The sequence below is a fragment of the Papaver somniferum genome, chromosome 2, assembly GCF_003573695.1.
Source record: "Papaver somniferum cultivar HN1 chromosome 2, ASM357369v1, whole genome shotgun sequence".
NCBI lineage: Eukaryota > Viridiplantae > Streptophyta > Magnoliopsida > Ranunculales > Papaveraceae > Papaver > Papaver somniferum.
In genome coordinates, this window is record NC_039359.1 from 4,785,092 (window position 1) to 4,801,040 (window position 15,949).

General features: G+C 36.7%; 2 protein-coding genes and 1 long non-coding RNA gene across 4 annotated transcripts; 1 reads left to right on the top strand and 2 right to left on the bottom strand.

The window, feature by feature from the left end:
- Positions 1–2,871: 2,871 nt before the first annotated feature.
- Positions 2,872–5,488, bottom strand: LOC113352928. Of its 2 annotated transcripts, XR_003360991.1 has the most exons (4): positions 5,396–5,488; positions 5,058–5,184; positions 4,526–4,636; positions 2,872–3,227 (listed from the first exon to the last, which is right to left on the bottom strand). It is a non-coding gene; the product is annotated as an uncharacterized LOC113352928 (long non-coding RNA). The 2 variants fall into 2 exon arrangements; XR_003360990.1 differs by lacking the exon at positions 5,396–5,488 and having other exon boundaries at positions 5,058–5,341.
- Positions 5,489–8,799: 3,311 nt separating this feature from the next.
- LOC113346722 (probable cadmium/zinc-transporting ATPase HMA1, chloroplastic) lies at positions 8,800–15,285 on the bottom strand. The gene is made up of 13 exons (XM_026590215.1): positions 14,573–15,285; positions 14,257–14,407; positions 13,973–14,157; positions 12,941–13,087; positions 12,585–12,780; positions 12,156–12,268; positions 11,566–11,801; positions 10,900–11,005; positions 10,445–10,609; positions 10,054–10,270; positions 9,482–9,669; positions 9,304–9,390; positions 8,800–9,139 (listed from the first exon to the last, which is right to left on the bottom strand). The coding sequence occupies exons 1-13, from the start codon at positions 15,134–15,136 to the stop codon at positions 8,960–8,962; spliced, it is 2,535 nt and encodes an 844-aa protein (XP_026446000.1). The 5' UTR covers positions 15,137–15,285; the 3' UTR covers positions 8,800–8,959.
- LOC113350606 (craniofacial development protein 2-like) lies at positions 15,279–15,949 on the top strand. Its single transcript, XM_026594745.1, has 2 exons — positions 15,279–15,341; positions 15,473–15,949. Exons 1-2 carry the CDS (start codon positions 15,279–15,281, stop codon positions 15,947–15,949), a joined length of 540 nt encoding a protein of 179 aa, XP_026450530.1.

The following is a 15,949-nucleotide window of genomic DNA, read 5'->3' on the forward strand; positions in this document are numbered from 1 at the left end:
CCCAATACCAAAGGAGATATGCGGTGGCAGCGTGGTTCACTGCTCATCAGTTAACGTTCCATTCTTTTCCTTCTCCAAGGTGCCTCGAAACATATTCATCAAAGCTGTAATGTTGATCTGTCTTGTTCTGTAACTTGCATGCCTCCTAAACTCTGCTGTTGTTGTCTCTTCTTCTCCCAAGCTAAGCACTTGTTAGTTAGAGAATAAAGTTGTGCCCAACTTAACTGCTTTGTGTAGTTAAACTTCACAGTTGTGCCTTGGTCGGGAAGGTTAAGAATCTGCACAACATCATCTCCGGGGTGATCGTCATCTCCCCAAACGGCATATGGAAAGTATCGGTCTCAGGATACATTCTCTCCACGAACGCCGATATGGCCACACGATCATGTTCCAACAATGAATTCTCGGCGGCATTAGCTAACCCCGAGTTGGCAACAATTGACTTGAACCTTTCACATTCACCGGATAAAGGCCACGCAAGCATTTTTGTTGGTGCGGCGGTAGGTTTGAGTAGACGGACCGCATCTTGATGATCCTATTAATACAAGTATTACGATATAACACATAGACAATACATTAATAAAAAATAGTAATTTTTTACCTCGGTTTCATATTTTCTCTGGCCCATGAGTCTTTGTATCCAAATAGCAATTTTCCTCCATCCGCTGGTAGTCCAAGGATTGTGCTTGCTGGAATACCCTTCTTCTTCAAGTGCTGAGGGACAAGATGTGATGCTTTCTTAGGCAATTCCTCCTTACAACATCTTTTCCTTTTTTGGCTTTTTGGGTACCACTGGTTGTCCTTCTTCTTCTACTCTTGCCACTGGATCAACTGGTTTCAACACTTGGTCCTGCACTTTGTTGAGCGGCTTGTTCAACACTTGGTCGCACCCCTTGTTCACTGCCTTGTTGTTCAACAGTTGGTTGCACTCCTTGTTGACTGCTTTGTTCTTGTTCGCTTTGTTGAGCACCTGAATTATCTTTGGCACTCCTTTCCCTCCTAGAACTAGCTGTCACTTTCTTCCTCCCTCTCGACTTTGTCTAAACAACAAAGAAAGGAACAATATTTACAAACTATACAATCGGAAGACAAAGTATGGAAATATAACCCGAATGTACACATTCGGACGTAAGAAGACACATATTGTTCCCGAATACAAACAATCGGAAGCTAACTAAACATATTTGCAACCGAATATACATCAATTGGAGTTCAGAAGCTGTAAATTTTTCATCCTACACAATCGGAAGAAAAGTGCACCTCTATAACCCGAATGTACAAATTCGGAAGTAAGAAGACACATATTTTTTTCGAATGAAAAACAATCGGAATATAACTAAACACGTTTACAACCGAATATTCATCAACTGGAGTTCAGAAACTCTAAAATTTTATCCTACACAATCGGAGGTATAAAACATTATATTGTCTTCCGAATAAATACTGGCCCCAAAATGGGATTTTTCCTATATCATAAATTTTGAGATTTTTTCAATATATACATTCGGTAGTGAGTGTTCTTCCGAATACTTTGTGTCTACTTAAATATATTCGGTAGCCAAAAAATTCATTAAACTACCGATTATTAGTAGTTTGTGTCCAGGAAGATATGGCCACCAATATTCGGCAGATAATCATCAAATCTTTCTCCCGAATACTGTCGATGTTCTTGAAAAATGAAGAACACGACTACATTCGGAAGTAAATGAGCATGCATATCGTCCGAATCTGGATAAATAACCGAAAACCCTAGAAATTTTTTTTCTCGATTCGACGAATTAAAGCGAAATAAACTCCAAAAATGATAGATTCTTACCTAATTGGGGCCATTTGAAGTTGACGAAGTGTTTGAGTCTCGGAATCGCCACCACCGACTACATTGTCGGGTACTTGTTCTTCGCGTTCTTCGCGTTCTTCTTCATTTGCAGCAAGAATTTCTTTATTTCTTGCTGAAATTCCAATGTTTGGATCGATACCCCGAGCAACATTTTTGGTTCTAGGTCTGTGGGTTTCATTTCTCTTATCCATTGTTTTATAATCGAATCGACGATGTTTTGATTTTACGATTCGCGGCGATGTTTCGGTTGAACGAGGAAAAAAAAAATTTCTTCCTCAATCGGAAGATAATATGAAACTGGAAGAAGAAGAGTTGAAATGAGTAGAATTGTTTTTGATTTGGTTTTTATACAGTTTTACCAGAAGGGCATTTATGTAACTTCAATATCATATAGGGTACCCCTTAACTAGAGTTTTTGGCTGGGTATAAATTGATGGCCCCTAAATCCTTTGGGATGGCCCCTAAAAACGCCAGGTTATTAAAGTTGGCCATAAAACTTTTTTTTATCTTTGAAGCATCACTTGTTATTTTATAACCCATCAGGATTTCCCAATCCCAAGAAGCCTCCTGCTCAAGCTAAAATCACTTCCAGTGGCTGCTGGAAGTCTGGAAAGTGTTACTATTGTTATACAAGTAAGAGAGAGATACCGATGTATTATCTGTTTGTTTGTTTTTCTGATAGGTAACTAGAATGCATATGATTTAGACTTACAGAAAGTTCATTAAGCATACTAATTCTATTTTCCAGGATGGAAAGCATTGGTACAATTACTGCCGAGTATGGACTATGGAGTGGCATAACCGCATCGGTGGCTGGGAATGGTACTACAGTATGCTTACCTGGGGCTCTACTAGTTGAGTGAAGTTGATGAATTGAAAATCTTCATCATTATCGAACCATCATTTTTCCAATGACTCATCTTCACCATCTAACTGATCATCGAAGGCAGTAGTTCAATTTCAGGATTTTATAACTGGTGCTGTATTGTTTGCTTCCTTTGTGGTACTGAAAATCACAATAACACCTTCACCGATATCAGTTCTAAAGTCCCTGCTGCTCAGGAGAGTATTGATTTTGAATAACAGTCGATCTGATTACAACAATAACATTCTGGATAATGTCTCAGAAAAGTACCAAAAACAGTCAAACTGACAACGCTTCTATCTAGTCAACACAAAGTTTTTTATCCACACCAGGCAGAATAGAAACCCCCATGAGAAGGCTTAGTAAAGACGAGCAGCCGATGGTACGAATTGCCTGAAGTTGTACATAAACGCTGGATCTTCTTCGGATTGCAAGGCTCTGTAGTGCAGTTGAAGACAGGTATATGCATGTACTACCAGCCTGGGATATCTAGTTCTGAAGAATCAAATAGCTACCCAAAGCACGCTGCAATAATAATTTTTCAATAAATTGAATTAGTAAATCTCAATTAAACACATAATACAGTAAAATAAGAATGAAAATATTTGAATTGCAGTACATTGATATCTGACAACAAAGGGGATTCAAAGGCACTGTTGCAAACACCCAATACCAGACCCATCGTGCTCAAACAATTAAATGTAAATTCTCACATACATTTTGAAACAATAAGATAGCTCCGAAAAACAAACGATTAACCAGCACAAGTCTAAGTGCGGCAGTTTCTAACTTTACTAAGAAGTCGGTTCCATAAGAACAATTCAATTACTATAAGACCTTTGTTAAATTAGAAAATACAACAATTCATATAAGGCGACGGAAAAATGAACCATTAGCAACAGTAAGGTAGTAAAACTACAAACAAACATGGATCCAAAGCATTGCTCTAAGTCAGGTGCACAAACATAAAGAAAAACATTTCAAATATATTCCATTTGAAAACTCAACCAAAAAGTTAGTCCTAATTGTTCGACAAGTCATCAGTGAAATAAAATGCACGAAGCATCCAAGGTGATGCAAATAAATCAAGGAAGTATACAGGCACCTATAATTGCTTTCAGTTGCTCAAGTTTGTACCAAAATATCAAAACTGTAAGCAAATAATTCAAGTTCAGGCATAAAGGATTGAGTTGCAAACAAGGATTTTAGAAAGAAACTTGAGCTAGTGCCTTAAAACAAAACATTAATTGAGTTGAGATTTTTAAGTAGCATAGTGGAGGAGAATAATATACAAAGTCCATGAGAAAAAAATTAAATCTTTGGCGAATGGTGTGATAGAATCAAAAACATATCCCACTGACTCATTTTTATAAGCATGTCATAGGCTAATTAAAAAAAAAAACAGAATAAGACTTGATTTGCACAGAAACAATAGGACAGAAAAATTAAATTTGGGTGTCTGCAGAAACATTTTTAATCTTCACAAAACCATTTATATCAAACTTTAAGAATTAACCTAAGTAAAATTGATGGATTTCAAACCGAGAGATTAATCACAGCTCAAGAAAGTCAAAAGCATGGGTACTTGAAGAAAGTATATGCGCAAGAGTTCATGGTTAAGAAAACATCCCAAATCATCAATCAAAATTTGCAGGATTGGTAACAGTTATGCAAATGTTGTGCGAATTCAGAACATTGGAGATGTGCAGACATAAACAGTAGAAAACTTGATAAAGAAAAAATTTCACTGAACATAGATTAGCACAAATAAAGAACTCAATTCAAAGGGAAGAAGAAAAACACAAAGTAAAATTCATAGTTACCCTTTCTTGGAAAGTAAAATTTTCCCAATGTGTTTCACCATTTCGACATGAGATTACAGGTCACCACATAACTCCCTCTCTCTCTCTTCAGTTCCTCTATTAAAAACTATCCTTCAAATTTTTGACACAATCAATCATTAGTTCAGTATTCCCATTTGATTTGCATACAGAAAGAGATTCTTTATTTTTTTCCAAGCTTAGATTCACACTAATACTTTGGATTTTTAACTTTTACTGCAAAACAAAAATAGAGAGTTTTTTGAACAAAACTGCAATTGATGAACTGATCAATATAAGTAAGACAAGAATGTTGTTAAGATGAAGTTACAGAGCATAAAAACCCTAAAACTAAAATGAAAATGAAAAATCTCACCCTCTCAAATCACCTTGAGACTATAAGGTATTAATACGATTACAAGTAATATGAATTCATTTCAACAGCTCCAACTTTTAAATTAATTACTAAGCATTCAGTGTGATCTAAATTTTTTTTAGAGAGATTGGAGAAGAAAACATAAGGGTGAAAACTTACTCCCTGTTGATTCTCAGATATAAGTCAGCAGCCTCAGCACAGGTAATTTCATTCTGGTTGTTCCGGAAATAAGGTATCAATAAGTTACCAAAATCAATCAAGTCTTTCAAACAATTTGCTTGAGTTGCTGTCACACAAACAAATATAAAATCATTAATATCAAAAATTACACTTCAATTATCTTAGAGTTTTTCGGATTCTAAAGACCCAAATTGATTTAATCTCATCACTCGAAATCATTTGGAATGGTCTTTATCAAGATATCTAACAGAAGACGAAATCAATTTTATTTTATTTTTTTGAAGTGGGAAATCAAATTGGAATTTCATAGGCATTACCTGGTGTGTTACCAAAACCTTTCAGTTTAACAACCATTTTGGGCCCCTCATAAGTCATTCCGTAACAGAGATTTTTCAGGGGCCATTTTTTTTTTTTTTTGGGACCATGGTCTTATTAGGCCAAACTCCCTATATTTATAAGGAGTGTCCTAAAATTAGGTAAATACACATTTATCCTTTACTTTAATTTAAATTAAAACTAATCTAATAATTTTATAAATCTAATCATATACATCTAATCTAAATGAATCTATTAACCAAAATCAAAATCAAATATCAGAGGGGAATGGAAATTTTTTAGTTTTGAAAAAAAAAATATTCTCTTCTTCTTCTCTCTTTCCTCGACGTTCCTCGTTTGATTGAAAAACCATCAATCATTTTTAATTCGTTTTTTGATAGGGTAAATTGAGTAGAAATCATCAAATGATTGGGTAAATTGAGTAGAATCATTAAAATATGGTTTAAATGGAAGTTAAAGTGGCATGTTCGGTTAGGAATAGTTTTAAAAAAAAACTAGTTTTGTAACTGAATATTCTGAAACCAAGAACACGAAGAACACTTCGGTTATCACGCATTTATTTTTTCGTTCGCAAAAAATAGTGTTAACCGAACTCCTCATTGAAAACCAATAAATTGTGTTCGGTTGGTTCGCAAAAAATAGTTTTAACCGAGCTCCTCATTTAAAACCAATATATTGTGTTCGGTTGGTTCGCAAAAAATTATAAAACTAGTTAGTAACCGAACTCTACCCATAATACAAAAAGAAAAAAAACAACGTAACCGAACTGTGTTATTTTTCCCACTATGTTGAGTTATGATTTAACCGAACTTTGCCTACTCTGTTCGGTTTGTTCGCAAAAAATCTTGACAAACTGAACTCTTCACTAATTCCATACATGTGGAGTTCGGTTAGATATGTTGTTGGGTTAAAGTTTGCGAACCAACCGAACATTACTCTGTAAATCCTATAAACAAAGTTCGGTAACATGTATGTTTACCAAACGACTAAAACCTCCATTAAAGAGCGAGTTCGGTAACCTGCGTGTTTGGATGAAGTAACCGAACTACACTTTTAGATGAGTTCGGTAACCTGTTCTTCACATAAGGTAACCGAACAAGCCCAAATCTACTCTAAAAATTTACAGTTTTTTGAAAATTTGGAGCAATTCAACCAACATTATCTAAGTTTGAAGCATACTTGGGTACCCCAAATACCCTTCCTCCGGTTGTGGTTAGTAAAATCCATCGTTTTTCATGTTTTCCTTCTTCATCTTCTCTAACTTTACTCTCTCAATAATTCTACTTCTTTTAAAAAAAAAACTCATCTGGTTTTTTTAATCTCACTAATTATCTTTAACTTAATCATCTCACTAATCATTACACTAACTATTATTAACACTAATTAATCATTACCCAATATTAATCAGGAGGATAATTTAGGTATTAATATAAATATCTAGATTAGGGGTGACCTAGATTTACTTCTAATGTCTTTACCCAAAATAAAACCATGTTACCAAAAAATTGTTCTTCCGTAAGAGAACTCATTGGAATACCCAGCCCCCTGAAATGCAGCATTGGCTTGACCCCTTGGCCCATCATGTCCATGAGGCAACAACAATATACCAACATTTTGGGGTTGGAGTTGCCCATCTTCCGCCGTCTAATCCAAAAAGAATTTGTCTGTAAAAGAATCAAAACTAGTTAATTTTATGTAAACAAAACTAGTAAATTTTCTAAGCTAACAATACAAGTGAATATAAAGGATAGAATCTTACGAAAAGACATCAATCAACAAAAAAAAAAAAAAAAAAAAAGGAAGATTCCGATTTGGTATCACCAAACGTTGTTCTAAAGGCTGATTTGGGTAGGGATCCATTAGATTTTACGTACAATAAAACAAAAAAAAAGAACAAAACTTAATATATCTATTTGAAAGATGAATCTAGTGATTCACAAATCAAACCAGAACAGATCAAGCTAAAATAGAAAGAGAAGAAAAAAAATCCATAAAACACACAAGGATTCAAACCCTAAAACATCCAATTTAACTAACTACTAAGAAAAACAACTTCTTCAAACACAAAAGATATTCTGGTCTAACCCAAAATCCTTCCAAAACAATACAGTTTATTATGGTTGTAGTACTGGTAGAAGTGAAGAAATAATCCTAAGAAACCCATTAAAAAAGAAAAGAGAAGAACAGAGGAAAAAAAACAGAGAATTCTACCACAGAAATTAAAATAATGGTTTATATTTGAATTATTGCTTCACGGTTTCCAATGCTACTTAGGTTGAATTATTAGGGATCATTCTGTTTGGCATGGTTCTCAAGTAAACTTGTATCATCAAAAGTTTTTCCATCGCCAAAACCAGCTTAAAATCAAGTCTGAAGACTCTGAACTGAACTGAATTTAACTAAACTTGTATGAACTGAATTAAACTTGCATGGTTCTCTATTTGGCATGGTTCTCAAGTCTCTGAACTAAATTAAAGTACTAAACTTGTATAATCAGATTGCATAAAACTTCTTAGTGATGTTTAAGAAGTTCATAATGATGTCAATTCTTCCCATTCAACAATACGACTAATTACTAACATCAAATTACAAAATTAACTTGTACACATGGTAAACTACATCTATACACCAAATTCTGAAACCGCCTTCATCAATTTATTGTTCAAGATCTTGGTGTGTTTTTTTTCAATCAAGCAGGATCAGTTATTCACATCAAAGAGGCCTCTTCAACCTCTGTTCCAACAAGTTTCGGGTATCAAGCAGCAACAGTAAAAGATTATCTCATCAGTTATATCAACAGCCATCCTGACGCTGTTTCAGCTTCCCTCTACAACAGCAACATGTTTCCCAAAGACACAGGTACAAGTTCTTACAAAGACATTCAAGACACAGATGCAAGGTTTTACAAAAACACCTAAGATACCAAGACCGATTTCGGTACCGACCCATATCACAACAGACCGATTCAGAAATATTATAACCGATTTAGGTTATATTTGTTACTTTTGTTACTGTTATACTTGCTACATTTGCTACTGTTACTTTGAAACAATCATGGACAAATGGTTGGATCTATGGATCCTTTTATACCTATGTTACATGTTTTACTATGATTTTCAAAAAAAAGGGTTGGATGTATGTATCAGTCTGGAATGGTAGGTGTTCGTTGTCATATTAAGTCCTGGAACTATGGTGTTAAGTGGTGTGGATGTCCTGGTAGTCCTTGTAATCTTTTTGAACTTGTTGTAGCCGTGGAAATTATCATTGCTGTGGATGTCCTGATCTTGGTGTCCTTGTAATCTTTTTGAACTTGGTGTGGATGTCCTGATCTTGAATCAGAGACTCATAAATGAATACATACGAGGCTTGCCTCTTTTAGAAAAAAAAAAAAGGAATGACCGAAAAGATCATTGCTTAAATTATGTACAAGATAAAATGATACAAGGAAGAGTTATGCACAAATATCCAACATCTGTTTATCTACTACCCACTTTGATTGAGATATGTGAGATATGCAACATAAAAGAGACTATCAAACTACACAGTTACACTGGTTTAGCCTGTACGGTATCTGAAATTGGCGGTCTTCTCAACAGCATAGCTAAAGATGACATAAATGATTTATGCATGAGCTGGAAATCCTGCTTCCAGGACCAAGTGGGGTTGTTTAAGGCACGAATAGAATTTAGGCAAACAAGAAGCGTACCACCTTCATGCAGAAGAACCTACATCATAATTAGATGAGAAGACAGGTCAGCAGCAGCAAATAACGTGAGGTATTTCTTTTTCCAGAAATTTTATCACATCCGCATGTTCATAGAGACTAGAAGATTGCCTCTGATTACACAGCACTGAAAACTTAACAACCATGTTTACAGATGAGCATTACCGTTAACCAAAGTGGGAGAAAACCCAGAACAGATGGAAGAGCAGCAAGTATTATGCATGTAAGTGCGAGAGCCACACTTTGCTTGACCTGCAGACAGATGTTAACTTCAGCTAATGGTAGACAACACAATTCCCAGGGACAGACATGTAGAGCAGAACAGAGCATAGCAAGAAAATACCAGTGAAGTAGTCTGACGGGATTTAGCAATACAAAATGGTACAGTACAAATGTCGTCCCGCAACAAAAGAACATCTGCCACAGCTATAGCTGTTCCACTGGCACGTTGAGCAAGCACAATGCCTACAGTGGCAGCAGCAAGCGCTGGTGCATCATTGATCCCATCACCAACCATAATCAAACCCCCTCCTGCGAAGTATTGGAACTTGCTCAGCAGAAATTAATGGTGCATCAAGTGCTTCAGACACAAACTTTCTAGCTGTTTAGTTGTTTTTCTTTCTAATGGATATCTAACCAAATATTTCAAGGATGGTTTTGAGTTGCTTGTCAAAAAAAGGATCAGAATTTAAAAATGATATAGTTTGGCATGTCTGATTGTTTAAATTTTAGGATTGGCAAATCATTTAGTTTGGCATGTCTGGTTTTTCTAGTGAACCATTAATCATTTGCGCAAACATGCCAAATAAATGATTGGCAATACATGGGTAGATTAGTGTGACAATCACCTATATATCGATGAGTCTAAAATCTATAACTCAGAATGTGTGGAATTTAAAAAATTGGAAATCTCACCCATATCTCTTGAAATAGTTTTCACTTGATTAAGCTTATCTTCAGGTTTCAGGCTGCTGTACACTTCACTGATCCCCACAGTACTTGCAACCCTGGAAGCACTTGATTCATGGTCACCGGTTAACATCATCACACGAAGCTTCCCATGATCTTTCAACTCGGATATTACACTTGCAACACCCGGTCTAGGCTTATCCTCGAAGTGAAATAGTGTTACCTGCATAAAAAATGTTAGAATTCTAAAATTGGGTGTCATTTGAATCAGGTTTTTCCTTCATGATAGCTGCAATAGAAATGATAGGACCCAGTATATCTATGTGATAGATAATAGATCAACTGGAGAACATATTTCCGAAATATTTCTAATTTATGGTTTAGAGAGACAACTGACCTTACTATTAACAGATAGAGCCGCATGTACAAGATCACTTCCAAAGGAAGATGTGCTCGCAGCCTCCTTTATCTTCTTCGAATCATCCTCTGAGTTAAACAGTGAGGCAATATACTCTACTGATCCAAGTGATGCCTTCAGCAGTTCCCCATTTCTTGTTCCTGACTATTGAACATTAAAAATAATTGCAGCTACATGTTACTGCCAAATGCCGATATAAACAAAATAAAAGCAGCCTCTATAAACATATGTTCCAACAACCGGAAGGTGTAACAGAGCATATTTTCCATTATTCTATTCCTAGCAGCAAAGTATCCTACATTTCCTATTTGAAGATTCCCGAAGAAAACTAAGCACAGGACACCCACAAAGTAATACATACATTGTGTTACACTCAGCGGCAAATAACCTACAACAACAAGTACAGAAGTACACTGAAACTGAATTGTTTATACCTCAACACCTGTCAATGTTGCATAGAGACCTCTACCAGGCAATGATTCAAAGTTTTCGACGGACAGGGAGGGAAGATCTTTTCCTATGCTGTGGTCCACAACAGCTCTGAAAAACAAAAATATCCCTATATAAGTTTGCGAAGGAAAGAAAATATTAACATCATGAACATAATAGAAATGGTAGATAAATAAAGAAACTTAAACATGCATAAGTTGTTCATTTAACATGACTCCTTAGTTGAGGTTTAAACGGGATCGGCAGATTCATAAACTCAAAAATACACGTATATGCTTGACAGTAAGATAAGATGATTTTAATTTTTGTTCACAATGGTTGGTCAGAATGTGTTCAAGTTAACTATAAACAACAGTCATTAGAGACTCTTGTTCCATGAACCGAATTGAACTAAAACAAGCCATCATAAAATTACTTCAAAAAGCATTTAGTTGACTCTTTGTGACGTAGATATGACATCAACGAAAAAGCTTCTGCGCCCTAAATATGTACAAGTAAACTGCAAGTTACAAAAAAGGAAATGGAGGTCCAAAATGAATAGGTGTAGGGAAAGAAGTAGAAAATTTCAAAGACAATTCAATTTGAGAAGTTCTGAAATCTAAAAGATAGAAGTTTACGAGTCCCCTATTCAGCTCCAACGAATACAATACCTTCCAATGGGATGAGTAGTCCCTTTTTCCATTGCAGCAGCTACAGCAAGAGCTTCTTTCTCACAATTAGGCGTACAGCAAGCACCTTTTGATCTAAATACTTCCCGATGTCCATGAATAGGCTCAATCGCTTTGCACATAAGCTCCCCGGTAGTCAGTGTTCCAGTTTTATCAAAAGCAATCGTGTTACACGATGCCAAAGCATCAAATACATGTCCACCCTTCAGTAATATTCCCTAAAAACACAAAATCCAGTTATACAACTTCTAAACCACATTTGTATTCCCTTGAGAAGATTTTGAAATTTATAAACTATCAAAGCACTTGGTTGACATCTAGTTTATTTATTGTTTTTATTTTGGGATCTTCAGAATCACTTACGACTTACTAGCTTTCTAGGTTATACAGGATGAGATAAGGCATGTTCTGATAATATAGACACCATTGTTTTGCTACAGCAGACATTTGTACTAGTCCGGCTGCCCGAATGAGCAATATAAGTATATAACAAACATATACTTTAGTTCTCGGATGTACAAGATATATCCTCTTGGACATATCAAAAAGGTAGCTACATAGAAGATCAATACCTTACTTGCACAAGCACTGATTGCAGTGGCATAAGCCAGAGGAGCTACTGCTAATGCACACGGTGATGCGGCGACCATAAGCCCCAATGCTCGGTAAACTGATCCTCTGCAAACTAGAAGCCACCCAAGTGGAAGAGAGGAAGGAAAACAATAAGAGCCGAAGGAAGATAGACTTGATGTTAAGGAAATAAAACCTATTAATATATGATAGAATAGACTGGCCAGAGAGCATAAATTGTTCTCAAACCATAAGGTAAACAGATAATTAAATAGCTGATGAGCTCACAAAATAGCTTTTTTTTTTTTGAAGCATATATCATATTTAAAGACATAATAATAGAAGAGTAGTATGAATCTCACAAGTGTTTCCCAAAGCCAACTATAAGGATTGATAGGTTTAGCTGAAACCAAAGCATTTAGATCATTTACCTGATGTGCCAATGAAGGGCCACTTAAATAGAAATGGTCCAAGGATAGCAACTCCAAGAGACAGAGCTACTACAACCTTACTGTACTGCTCTCCAAATTCATCTAGCCACCTTTGTAGCTTTGGTTTATTCAACTGTGCTTCTTCAGTCAACTGCACAATCCTGTTCAGTGTTGACTCACTCCATGTTTTCGTTGCCTAAACCAAAATTTGAAGGAAGGATCAAAATGACATTTATAGTTAACTGCCTACATTAACAACCTAGGATTTTATTGTAATGCTTGCACAAGATGGATATGGTATACAAAAAAGGGGCATGAAACTGATGGACCTTTGGAACAGATGTAGGGGAATGTACCTTGACTATCATCATACCATCCAAGTTTCTTGCACCTCCAGGGATTCTATCCCCAACTTTCATCTCTACTGGTTTGGCTTCACCAGTCAAATGCTCAATTGTAATTGTTGATCTCCCTTGCGAAACTTCACCATCAACTGGAACAGACTGCAATACAAGCTGATGTTAATGATCATCAACAGACGAAATTTGAACTGCAGACATACTTGTCTTGGAATTGACGTAGACAGACAGAGAAAAAAAAACTGCAGACATGCTTGGCTTGGGTTTGACATGGACAGACAAATAACTGCAGACATACATGGCTTGGGTTTGCAGAGACCAGTTTTCAACCCAAACCCCCTGCTACCCTACCAGTTTTCAACCCCCCCCCCCCCCCCCCCCCCCCCATTCCAGAGATCTAGTGCAAATAAAAAAAGAACAGTATCATTTGACAACCTATTTTGCAGTAACAAATCCCAAAGCATAATCAGGTTACCAACAAGTTCAATTGTCAGTCAAATGAAATTCTGATATGCTGATAGCAAATATATATATATGTATATTCGCCACTACAACTGAAATGAAACATGTCGAAAAATCTAGAATTTTGCAATCATCTTCCAGACTAGAGCATACTGAGAGAGAAGCAGGTATGAGTAGGCTATTTCCAAATAATTCTGCAGTTCAACCTTAAGAGTTTGATAAAGTTAACTAATAGATTCCCTTGCCTTCCTTAAATATAAACTCAGAACAGCCACTTGTGTGAACCTGAAATCCCATGATGGGAGACAGTCTGACACCAAAACAGAATGGTGGGGAAATTCATAATAAACATACAACTGTAGACAGTAAGGATGGACCAAGGCTAAGTTGAACCTATATGATTTAATAGTCAGTAAACTTTTCCTAGAATGAAACCTGGTATACTACAATGTGTTAGTATTGGCTTATCCAATTATGCAAGTAAGGGATTATCAGATGAACAACAAAAGAATGAAATGCAAGTAACGAAGAGATAGTATACGGAAGAAGAAACACATATGCACCCACCTCACCAGCTCTGACCAAGATGTATGAACCGACTTCAACGTCAGGCAGAGGGACTTGTTTGTATGCCAAGTCAGAGAGATGAGGTAGTTTTTCACCCTTCATCTCCACAACGAGCGCAAAATCTGGATGCCCATCCTTTAATTCTTTAACATCAACCATTGAGCGGCTAGTGAAATATTCTTCAGCTGTAAGCTCCAAACAATCAGAAAACACAAAATATATTAATAAATCTTGTTGGACAAATCAGAACCGGTGATCACAATGAGGTAGTTTGAGAAAGTAACCAATATGAGCCAAGTTGAACATTGCAAGAAGTAAGGCTCCTTCTAAAGCATTCCCCATGAATACCGATGCAAAGGCTGCAAGAGCCATAAGGACATGAATGTTTACTTTTCCAGCCGCAATATCAATCGCAGCATCAAGTCCCGCTGAAACCTAGTGCTCAGAATGGTATCCACATTTCATTAACTAACACAAACTTCTCGGTGTATAGATTTACATTAATCTAGCAACACAAACAATCAAGCATTAAATGAACTAAACAATACGAGAATTACATGTGTGATAACAAAATGTGTGATGAGACAATAAATAGATTACCCCGACGAGAGGAAACGCGATGGAGATAAAGGCATTCTGAAGAAGCTTAGCCGCTGATTTAGGAACTAAATATGGGCAAACAGCAGCACAAAGAAGCAAAGCTGCAGAACAACAACAAAGCTGTAAATTCTCACGGAGAAATCCAGCTAAGTCAGCCCACCCAATTGCTTTAGCAAATCCAAGAACTGCTTTCTGAGAATTAGTCAGTTCCAAACATTCTCCACCATGATGATGATGATGATGATGGTGATGATGCTCATGATCATGATCATGCTTTTGACTGTGTTTGTGTTCTTCTTCATGATGATGATCGTGAACGTGATGACCATGAGATGAGGATGCACATTGAATCACCCATCGTTGTAGTTGAGATTGAGTTGAATTACAAAGAGATTGAGATAAATAGGGTTTGATAATTGAATTTGACGAGTAAGAAATTTTCTTCTTCTTCGATAAAAATGAATAATCAATTCTTCCAGCTTGAATACTTCTTCTTCTCGAACGATTTAGTGTAGTACAAAAACTAACTCTACTTCCAATCGGCAAACAATTTGAAGCATCCATTCCGACACCAAAACAAAAACAAAAATCTTGAAATAAGAAAATATCTTCCTAAACCATTAAATTAGAAATTAGGAGAGAATTCGATTTCGAACCAGCCAGTCAGTGGTTTGGAGAGAATGAAGAAGAAGACTCGAAGAGTCAGATGCAGACATTTGACCTTTACTGCATTATACGGTCCACATCTCCACACGCCCCTGACCCTGATGTGCTCACTCTGTGCTTAAGATTACTTAACTAACAGCCGTGAACCTTTTCGCCTATTTTCTAAAGTGGGTGATACTTACTACTGGGTTATGTTTACTTACGTTTATGATAAAGACATTTGAATGTTATTAGTGCTTATGCCCCCAGGAGAGAGCCCCAAAGGATGAGAAAACATCCTTCTGGGAAGACCTAGAAGGTCTCGTCAGGAGTGTACCACTGAAGGAGAAATTGTTTGTAGGAGGCGATCTGAATGGGCACGTGGGCTCAGATTGTGCACCCGGGGAGGAAAGGGTACACAGAAGGCTTGGTGACGGTACTAGAAACCACCCAGACGAAACCATCATGGATTTTGCGGTATCGGCGGATCTTGCAGTCACAAATACGTTTTTCACAAAGCGCCAGGACCAACTGGCGACCTACGTGAGTGGAGGCAACTCCACCCAGATAGACTTTATCCTCTGCAGGAGAGAGGACCTAAAGTATTGTTTGGACTGCAAGACGATACCTGGTGCCGGTTTCGGTTTCATTCACCAGCACAAACTTCTGGTGGCTGTTTTCCGCCTCAAAGGTAAACCACCCGGCGTTACGGCCAAAGAGAGTACCGAATAA

What these genes read in the sequence shown, in the direction of transcription:
- LOC113350606 (XM_026594745.1), top strand. Translation starts at nt 15,279, where the DNA reads ATGCAGACATTTGACCTTTACTGCATTATACGGTCCACATCTCCACAC. An exon ending in CACACGCCCCTGACCCTGAT is followed by an intron (nt 15,342 to 15,472) that starts GTGCTCACTCTG and finishes GAATGTTATTAG; the next exon opens with TGCTTATGCCCCCAGGAGAG.
- LOC113346722 (XM_026590215.1), bottom strand. Translation starts at nt 15,136, where the DNA reads ATGGATGCTTCAAATTGTTTGCCGATTGGAAGTAGAGTTAGTTTTTGT. An exon ending in GTTCAACTTGGCTCATATTG is followed by an intron (nt 14,158 to 14,256) that starts GTTACTTTCTCA and finishes TGGAGCTTACAG; the next exon opens with CTGAAGAATATTTCACTAGC. An exon ending in CAACATTGACAGGTGTTGAG is followed by an intron (nt 10,610 to 10,899) that starts GTATAAACAATT and finishes AATGTTCAATAG; the next exon opens with TCAGGAACAAGAAATGGGGA.